General features: G+C 37.7%; 1 protein-coding gene across 2 annotated transcripts; it reads right to left on the minus strand.

Annotated features, from left to right (window-relative positions):
* Nucleotides 1-316: 316 nt before the first annotated feature.
* LOC308397500 (uncharacterized protein) lies at nucleotides 317-10,090 on the minus strand. 2 transcript variants are annotated; one of them, XM_080883430.1, is made up of 7 exons: nucleotides 9,802-10,090; nucleotides 8,856-8,924; nucleotides 3,640-4,682; nucleotides 2,114-2,269; nucleotides 1,943-2,032; nucleotides 542-972; nucleotides 317-334 (listed from the first exon to the last, which is right to left on the minus strand). In XM_080883430.1, exons 3-6 carry the CDS (start codon nucleotides 4,666-4,668, stop codon nucleotides 661-663), a joined length of 1,587 nt encoding a protein of 528 aa, XP_080739556.1. In that variant the 5' UTR covers nucleotides 4,669-4,682; nucleotides 8,856-8,924; nucleotides 9,802-10,090; the 3' UTR covers nucleotides 317-334; nucleotides 542-660. The 2 variants fall into 2 exon arrangements, with proteins under 2 accessions (XP_080739556.1, XP_080739555.1); XM_080883429.1 differs by lacking the exon at nucleotides 8,856-8,924.
* Between the last annotated feature and the right edge of the window lie 399 nt (nucleotides 10,091-10,489).

Raw genomic sequence — 10,489 nt, forward strand, 5'->3', positions numbered from 1 at the left:
GAAGAAAAGCTTGAAAATAACATTTTCACCCACAAACACAAAATCAAGAGCCCTAAAATGTGATTCGTTTTGGCTTCCTTCTATAAGTGAAACATCACAATAACTTATACTAACAAACAAAACAAAACAGTGGTTGGACATCACAACATAACCAAAATTACTGTAACCATGTCCAATGAACTTAAAAATTGTATGCCTTCTAAACAGCTGCTTCAATTACTTCAGGCTTTTTACCTGAGAGCAGTTACCAGCTTCAAAATGACTTTGGTGATGGCAATGATGCAACGATCATTTTACAATTGAATGGGACTGAGTTATGTCAGTGGCAATACACCTTGATTGAAAATTTGTGCAGAAGCAGAAAGTGTGGCACACTCAGCCTCAATGTGATGAGAAATACAAACAAACCAAGAAAACAAGAAAAAAAACACTAGAGTACAAACTATTCCTCAAAAGAGTATGGCTTGAAAAATGAACATTGAATGCTATAGTAATGATGGCCCCAAAGTTAAAAGTGAAAGTTGCTCCTACCAGTAAAAACCTATAAAATTGTGAGAAAAATCTGTTTCGCTATATACTGTAATTTTACCAGTGTTGGCAAAAAAGAATCAATGGAACATATTCAGAGAGGTAGACATATTGTTTCCATGTCATAACTGTTCACTTGTACAGTCTGTTCTTGAGAACCTGTACCTTCTTTGAAAGGCTGTTCCCTTCGAGCTCCATAAGCAGTTTCTGGAATACCTCGAAGGTATACTTCAGTTCTGGTGGGTAGGTCAGGTTCAAAGTGTACATTAATCCAAATAGCATAGCAGCTGCTAGGGCACAGTTGTCCAAATCCTGCAAGACTCTCTGGCCTTCCAGGACTATCCCAATGTCCTCAGGGCTGTCACTGGCATCTCTTGACTTGATGATATAGATTCCCATTGTTGTTTCCTCAATAGATTGTTGGATAACTCCTTCATCTGTGGCCTGGAAAATACACATTCCCAAAATTAAATTCAACAGAACACTGGTCATTGCAAAGAAGCAGAATACTGTCAGAGAATGAAGAAGTGTTCAACTATGAACACCTCTTCATTCTCTGAAGAGGTGTTCAGAGAACACGTGGTCCTAATGCATGTAGAAGAAAAAAAAAGGTAAAACACCTAAACATAATATCTTCTCTAACCCATATAGACAATTCTCTGTATCTCTTTCTTGGTTAAGGTGACATTCAACCCATTTATTAGTAGATAACTACATTTTGCCATGGTTTAAAAAGGACGCTGAATAAAGCAGTATTTTTTACAAAGTGAATGACACAAAACAAGCTTGTTGATTTAGTTTGGTTTTTGCAATAACCGTGAGATACTAACATCTGAACTGTGCTAAACTATGATCCAAAACAAAGACGTTAGCTGGATCCAAGTATTTCATAAATATTTTTTTTATAAACACTTCCAGGCCATACAGTATTTTGTCTAATAAATAAGGTGGCCCCAATATTTATTAAATATGTCCATTAAAAAGTGAAATTGTGGCATGTCAGCATGTATATAAAACAAGGTTTCATAGCTAAATATAGTCTAATCCTTTTCAGATATGTCTATTCATTTTAGAATAAAAAAACGACATACAAACTGGGGGCCGCCAGTGGTATCCCCCAGTCACCAGCAGATACACCTGTGGCACAATTTTGAAAATCTTAGATCATTTTCAAAATCCGAGAGGTCAATGTCACTGAGATTCAAAATCTTTTTAGTAGCTGCACCAATGGGATGAATTTGACAATCCGACATGACTTTGTTGTTCAGTTGTCCACGCGTCATTGTGGCAATAAAAGCCTTTTTCAGCCAAGGGGTAAGAGATTTTAGATTTTTAAGTTTTGGGAGGGGGGGTTTAGTTCATGAAGCAACCACATTTATTTTCAATAAAAATGACCTTCTATAATAACACTTACCACATGTTCTGTCATTAAATTGCTGGGGTCTTCGTTGAGGTACACGCAGAGCCCCTTGATAATACATTCACGCACAAGATCAACATCATCCTGGCAAAGGGTGACAAGCAGCGTTTTGTTAAAATTATTATTTTCTCTAAACTGTAGACACAAATTAAAATTCTTTCTTACCTGGGCCATGGGTTCCAGAATATTCTGCAGTCTTCTTCCTATGTGTCCTCCTCGCTTTTTAAACACCTTTATAAATTTGTCCGATAGCACATCAATTTGCGAGAGAAATCGGGACTGCAGTGGCATGGTGGTAATCCGCCTAAACTCTGCATTTATCTAAAAAGAGAAGTTGACACATAAAAATACAGTCACGAACTCAAATGTAACAAGGTCACATTTACAAAAACTTATATCTTTTCTCATATTACTAATTTTTAGCTATGCATCCCACTCACTTTTGTGGTGAAATGGACTGATTTTTATATAGTGCTTTTCTACTCTCCCGGAGTACTCAAAGCGCTGTATACAACATGCCGCATTCATCCAATCACATCAATTCACACAAACACTGTTTTCTAAGTTTTTTAGTGCTTCCTAACTACCATTCATACTCCGATGAACGCATCAGAGAGCAATTGGGGTTAGTATCTCTTGTAGCCGAAGGATACTTGGCATGCAGACTTGAGGAGCCAGGGATCAAACCACTAAGCTTCTGATCAGTAGATGGCCTGCTCTACCTCCTGAGCTAAAGCCTACAACAAGAACAATGTCACAGGCCACACAGATTGACAACCCTCCATCAGTAGAGCTTAATTTCGATAGGCTTCCAGAGGAAAAAAGTTACACAACTGCTCGCGTTAGAAGTGGCTTATAACAACTGATTGTATATAAAAAGAGAATGATGTCACCACTTGTTAATTTCTAATTTGAAGTCTTAAGCTGTGCGTTTCCACAGTTGCCCTTCCAGCTTTCTTTTAAATAGCACGTCATTAGCACAGTGTAGATCTGCCTATGGAATCAAGAGACACTGTACCCTCATTAGTTAATCAAAAATCGTTAGCCAATGAGCATACACTAGTCCACTGTCCTTTTCCATATTAATGGGTACAATGAACACCATGTCATAATGGTAAATGGCCTGTATTTATATAGCGCTTTACTAGTCCCTAAGGACCCCAAAGCGCTTTACATATCCAGTCATCCATCCATTCACACACACACACACACACACACACACACACACACACACACACACACACACACACACACTGGTGATGGCAAGCTACATTGTAGCCACAGCCACCCTGGGGCGCACTGACAGAGGCGAGGCTGCCGGACACTGGCGCCACCGGGCCCTCTGACCACCACCAGTAGGCAACGGGTGAAGTGTCTTGCCCAAGGACACAACGACCGAGACTGTCCAAGCCGGGCAGTGAAACTAGCAACTTAGACCACAAACACTCAGGAACCATAAACCATGTTTACTGAGGTCAAAGATAAAGTCAGCAGACCTAGAAACCATTTCTATCTTTTATATACAGTGTATGCTTCAGGTGCTATAATCAATAACAAAAAATCTTTACAATTCTAAATGACTTCTGACATTTTCCACAAACCTGGCAGACAACGTAAATGTTGTCAATGTTCTATTACAGGATACCATTAAAACACAATGATCTTCACAAAAGAATTCACAAATTACATACCTCGCTCACTTCAAAGAGTGCTGGCCATCTTGCCTGGAAGTCGCTGATCATGGGTGTGTCACAAACTACTTCATGTCTCCTATATGCAAATGTTTTCTCCATTTTCATTCTCACCACCTCCCGGTTGTTTGTCTTCTTCACATCTAAAAGAAGCTCCACTCTCACAGTCTCAAGGCTATCTTCAGATTCTCCAACCGGATAGGGGGGACAATAGTTTACTTCAGACCGCCGTGGTCTTTTAACGGCAAAAGCAGCACTTGATTTGCCCCCTGGTTTCTGTGTCACAGAGTTCATAACCACCTCAGGGCATCCTAACTTTCTTAATTGAGTGCGGTAACTTGCCAGTTTATTCTTTAAGCTAGCTTTCCATCCAGCATATCCTGTGAGGGAGCCCCTCTCAGTGAGACAAGGATGTTTTGAGATGAGGGCCTCACCAACTGTGTTAAAGTCTTTATCAGTGACATAAACTTTGTATCTGACAATTTCTTGAATGAGGCCTTCAAGAATTTGCGACTTCAGTTTAGGATCTGGAGTAAGCAATGTGCCCTTTTCTTTGTATGCTGCATTGCCTCGCTCAAGTTTTAGCTCTGCATCAAAGGAAAACTCAGGAACACAGAAAACCCTTGGCCACAATGCCCTAGAGGTTGATGAGCAGGATGCCTCAGATTCTGGTGATGAGAGTATGTCTGTATCAACACATCCACTGGACCGGGAGGTGGAATCATCCAGACCAAAACTGCATGAAGCATCAGCTTCATCAGCCTCAGCAGACTGTGTAGTTAAGCCTTCAGCCAGGGAAGTCATTCTGATTGTTCCCCTATCTTGTATTTCATCCATTGAAGTAAGGTTCATGAACTCATTCCCAAATAGTGGATCCATGAACTGAAGCCGGAAGTTGCTATTATTGAGGCCACACTGTCTTTGCACTTCTTCAATAAGTTCAATAACGGATCCTGGAAGTCCACAGTGAAAAGTCAGCCTCTGACTGCTGTTGTCTCCCAAAATCACTTTGAGAATTGCCGGGGCCATTGTATATCCTTAATCTGCAAAATAGATGTAAAAGAACACTATACTTTAAAAAAAAATGTGAAATGATCAATCACAAAAACACGTCTGAATAATTAAATCTCAAACTTAAAAACTACATAACAGATAATTAAAAGATTGATAAGCTGCCCACAAGAAAATTAACAATTTAAATTGGAAAAAAGAGAAAAATCAAAAGTAGCCCCCCCAAAAAATAAACATTATGTCTGCATAGCCAGTGCTTAACAAACTTATTACACCACAAGCCCCCCCCCCCCCCCAAAAAAGAAAGAAAAACGAAATATTTTAGAATTAAAGGTTTAGAAGTCCTTTTCCTTTTCAGTGCATTACCAACATTTTAACATTAAGAACAGGAGTGAGGAGTTTAAAACTGAAGTCATCTTTTTATACGCAAATGTGAGCTGGCATACTAGACTTCTCTGAGAAATCAGAAATTAATCAAGCACAATCCACCACTAAAATCTATTTTTCTGTTCAGGATTGATACTTAACTGAAATTTCACAGCAAAAGCTCAAAATCTTACCAAGTATATTTGTCTTTTTTCTAGTCAAAATAATCTCATCACACTTAAAATAATACACATTCAGCTACAGAGTTACATTTCAGTGAGATATAGTAACTTGTTTTTAGACAGTGCATCTTAAAACTGAAGAATTTTCACCTAATACAAGTTATTTTTGCTTGAAATAAATTTTAAAAATCTGCCAAGTGAACAAGTGAAAATTCTCCAGTTTCAAGATGCACTGATGATCTTTTTTGACTAGAAATAAGACAAATATACTTTGACCATTACAGAAACATAAACAGAGGAAGCACATAGAGTGCAAACCTCCGCCAAGCCAGCTCACTCTAGAAGAGATCAGAGAGCCAAAGAAATGTGATATTTAGAATCCCTGTATGACTATATTTTGTAAATACAACCAATGGCAGTAAGAAACATAGTTTTAAATAGCTCTATATAACATTACTGTCACTTTGACCTTTAGAAAAATCTGTTGAGCTTGAAGGAGAGGTCAGAGGTCGAAAGTGACATAATATTTTTTTTTAAAAAGTTAAATGATACAATCTATGTTTACAATAAAAACTACACTTGTAATAATCAGTTTCTAAGTTAAAAGACTTTTTGTGAATTTTCCACCAATAAATCCTTAAGTTGACCTTGAAGACATCACTTCCTTGGCTGTGGTAATAATTTTGGTAATTACCAATACTGTTAATATAGGGCAGATCTACATTAAACCTTACACTGGGTGGTCAAACAAATGTGTTAAGCACTGCACATTATCTGTCTTGTAGCCCTATGTCCAAACAAAAACAAAAAGTGCAGTCAAGTAAGAACAAAACTGCAAACTAATCAAAACTCCTAATTAACCAACCTTTTATGATGATATGTCTTTTTAAGGTCACCATTCGGATTGGGCCAATCATGTAATCAGCCAACGGATAAGTGTCACAGAGTTCACTCAGTGCTAGAAGCTTGATTTCTCTTGAAGGGGACATACTTAATTCAAAGGCTCTGTAGTGTTCATTGTACCACCCACACAACACTTTGACAATGAGAAACAGGTTCTCATTAATAACACACATCTGAATAATTTCGGCAAACTCTGGTAATCCGGATGTTGAACCATGAGTAACTATCATCCCTTCACTGTAGGTTATGCCAATAACTGACACGTTTTTGGCCAGATATACTTCACATGTACCAGGGTGTTTTGACCTAATAGCTTGACAAACGTCCTCTTTCAGTAGATCAACTGGAACTGGGGACGCATGATGTGCATCTAGGTTGCATTTACCATATGACGGTGAGCTGATGTGGAAAGAAATCATCAGCTGATGTTTTGAAGCCAAAGTCAAAGGTACATTTTTATAGCAACTGGTGTGTTTGACAATTTGCTTAAAAAAACGATGTTTGGCTTCAAATCGCATTGTCCATACTGCTGAAAGAGGGCCAAAGTACCTTATCATCTGAGGATAGTGCTCAAGAAAGTGATGCTTTGGTAGAAGTCTGACACAGGAAAACAGCTCTTGGTACCTTTGTCTGTGTTCAACTATTTTGCTTTCAAGATATGAGATGGACTCATCAGTATGTACAAGGGCAACAACTAACTCAACAATATCTTTTAAAACCATTAATACAACCCATGCTGGCTCATTTTCTGGCACACGATGTCCTATTAAAAATGGGAGCAACCTCAGCAAATTCCAGTTTTCATGGGCATTGCCTCCAATTGTTTTCAGACCCAAGAGTCTCTGTGGCACAACATGTGGCTTGTTTGTTTTGTCTGACCATTTATAGGGGAATGACAATATAGCTTTATTTAGCTCATCTATTGTAAAAATCTTCTTGGATATCAGTGATGCTAAGCAATGAGCCACCTCTACTGGCACAATACCCTCAAATAAGTCATGAGCAATGTCAGGGGGAAAACCAGAGACTACATGAAAATGTGACAATCGTTTTGCAAAAACACAATCTTGTTTAACCCCCAAGTACTGTGTGCTGTTCTCAGAGGCTTTTTTAACATGTTCTGCATGAACTGCTTTAGTTCGGAGGCCAAAAAAACCTGAAGCAACACTGTGAGAATTACTATCACAACGTTTTGCTGTGCAAAACCGACAGAAGTAATCACCAGAAAAATTTTCAACAAAGCCAGCAATGCTGTGTGCTCCCAAATTATCAGCCACAATGCTATGCAAAGTACCCTAACAAAGCAATATACACACCATGGTCCTCCAAACTTTTAAGATCTTCCACAAGAGGTTCCAAAACTTTGTCATAACCATATGCTCTAACATCATCACTTTTACAAAGCACAGCAAGATAAATAGATGATAAAGCAGAGTGACAGCCTGGGGGCAGGTTTGCTAGTATCCAATAAACACCAAAAAGCTTGTGCTTCTTTCGAGACGTCCCTAGGGGATTGCAGGTCTCAAAATCATCTACATACAAACAAAGTGATATACGCAACTCATCAGCATTCAAGAAACAGTTGTTTTTGAAATGATAACCATCTTTAACAGACCTGTACTCATAAGATGGGTCAACTTCAGTTTCGTCCTTTCCTCTATGACTTTCAAGTACCTTATCAAGAATTGCTTTTCTATTTAAAAGTTGCTGTAATGATTGTAACAGTGGGACATACTGAAAGGTGCGCTTCTTTTTTTGATCAAGTATGTAGGTAACTGGTTCCACAACACCAAACGTTTCCCTGTAAAATTGTTTACGTTGATATGTGGTGCTAAGAGGGCCTCCTTTTCCTATTGCGTTTTGAAGAGGGTCAGATAAACAAACTGCTGCAAGGATTTCTTCAACTACAGAGTCTTCAACTTGAAGATGGTGACGGCTAAAGATGTCAGTTATGAAGTCTCTAGATACTGGGACTGATGCAGCGCTTTTTAAATGATAAAGTTCTTGTAAAAATTCATCAATAGCTGTACCTGGCACATGTACTAAACACTCCAACTTCAGTAAGGCCGCTGCAAGCTGCTGCTCTATTGCATTTGGCAGGGCTTCATCTTGATCACTGCAATCTACCGATATACAATTTGAATCCTCCTCGACAAATTCCTCACACTTTTCATCAGGAAATGATGACAGAGATGCTACTGTAGATTTCTTCACAGTACCTGGTTTAAAATCTGCAAGGTTATGGGGTGTATGTCTGCGACTCTTGTGAGATTTAAAGGTTCCATAAATACAAGTCTGAAAACTGCAACCAACAAACATGCAAGAAACATTTTCATTTTTCTTTAGATGTGAGTTGATATGAATAAAGTACTCCCTTTCATTTGCCAAGTTCTTGCAGGAACATAAGTGACAACTAAATATAGATAACTCTTTCAATGTCTGACTGTCTTGTGAAGAATGCACTCTACTTTGATGTACAATTAAGGCGTTCCATGTCTTAAATGTGCATGGGCATTTTGAATACGTACATGGATAACGGGAAGTACGTCCAAAGTGTGGATGTTTGAGTTTGTAATGATTAAGTAGCTCTAATCTACCTTTAACTGATACTGAGCACCCTTTACACTGCCACATTCACTGGAGAAGGAGGAGAGGGAGAGAGACAGATTCATTAACATTTGCAATGCAATTTAGTAGAACTTAAATGTACTTAAACCCCTTAAGTACTGCCCTATTTATAGTTCAAACACTCACCACCCCTACAGAGCCTTTAGGGACACTCAGGACAGAGGTAAATTTTGTTTCACAGGCAGAATACGATATCTAGAAAAAATCAAATTTTGCATCAATTATAAAAACATTTAGCATCTATTAAAGATGTAGACAAACTGTTCAACATAGTTCTATGTGTGTTTTAAAAGTAAACTAATCATGGTTATTAATTATACATTAAAGTAATTTTCCATCTGATTAAAGCATTACAGATATATGGTAAATTACTACGCACCTTTATCTGAAAAAAAAAAATTCCATGTGGCAACCCAAACCTAATCCAAAAACTTAAAACTAAGTACAATGTTGATAACTGGAATATTACACATCTGTATCCTGCCACCAAAATTCTCTTTCAGTAATACTTAGTTACATAATTTAATTTGATCTTTCTGCAAAATAAAATTTACAAAAAGTAAGATAACATATGCAAATCTTCACTAACAAACAAAATATTATTACAACATTAACTTTTAATACCACTACAGAACAGCACTAGAGAATTGCTCTGAAGTGACAACAATCTGCCTCTCAGCAGGGACAAGCACCAAATATCTGTAAAGAAAAAGTCAATACATTTCAAATAATTATATTGTCACAATGACCCAGAAAATACAAAAAACTTACAATTTCTCTGGCACTAATGACTACTGCAGGCCCTTCATACCTTTCTTTTTTTTTGTAAAACATTTTTACTAACACCAGTTAACTAAATGCACACAAGTTTGTTGGAAAAGATGTTAACACGCATAATACTGCCCTGCAGTTTAAGCTAGCATTATCGTCATTTAATTTGAGGAATAATTCTTATTTTCCATTATGTTGCTCAACAGCAGTATATACGAAAAACTACCTCGGTAAAAATTCACACATCTGATAGATTTTATCTTCATTTCCTCTCGAAAATTTAGTTTTAAGTTTAATTTACCTCGACAAAGTAGAGCTCTGCGCCAAACGTACGCCTCCCACGAAGAGAAGAAATGGCGGACACCACGGTCAATCTTCCCTTGCAGAACACACCCTATAGGGGCGGGGTTTCAACAGAAAACATAACTATTTTCGATTATTTTAATTGACTTATTTTAAAAGACTGAACAGTCTTTTAAAAACAAGTGAAAAGCGTGAGACTGAATTATGTTTAGATCAAAAATATAAATGATTCATGTAGAATATGTGAAGCGCATATTTGCAAATTTAACAACCTCACAATAGCATGAAGCTTACATTAGCTTGAAGCTAGAGGTTGTCATTTTATTTAATTTTATTTTCTGGGCTTACAAACAGGACACGCAACATTTAGATAACTGTTACACTGAATCTTAAATCTGTATTGAGTGTTCTCGCTGCTGGCTGCAGAAGCAACATCATCCTATCAGCATGTTTATAGCGGCTGTGGCTATGTGCTGGTAATGTCACCGCTGACACACTATCAACAGAGCAGCCATATTAATAATAATAAAAACAGATTTTAGAAGAATAAATTGAACTAAAGCTACAGAAAAGCAAACATCCCATAAATATGACCTTACATGAGCACGAATTTACTTTATTTTGTGGCAGAAGACAGTCGTATCCCTGCCCTATTAGCTTGTTTAACCCTTTAAGACCTAACATAG

The sequence above is a fragment of the Rhamphochromis sp. 'chilingali' genome (assembly GCF_963969265.1).
Source record: "Rhamphochromis sp. 'chilingali' genome assembly, chromosome: 5".
NCBI classification, from domain to species: Eukaryota; Metazoa; Chordata; class Actinopteri; order Cichliformes; family Cichlidae; genus Rhamphochromis; species Rhamphochromis sp. 'chilingali'.

Coding starts and splice junctions, on each gene's coding strand:
- LOC308397500 (XM_080883429.1), bottom strand. CDS start 4,668: ATGGCCCCGGCAATTCTCAAAGTGATTTTGGGAGACAACAGCAGTCAG. Junction 2,033..2,113: donor TTCTGGAACCCATGGCCCAG/GTAAGAAAGAAT, acceptor ACCCTTTGCCAG/GATGATGTTGATCTTGTGCG. Junction 973..1,942: donor ATTTAATGACAGAACATGTG/GTAAGTGTTATT, acceptor TGTATTTTCCAG/GCCACAGATGAAGGAGTTAT.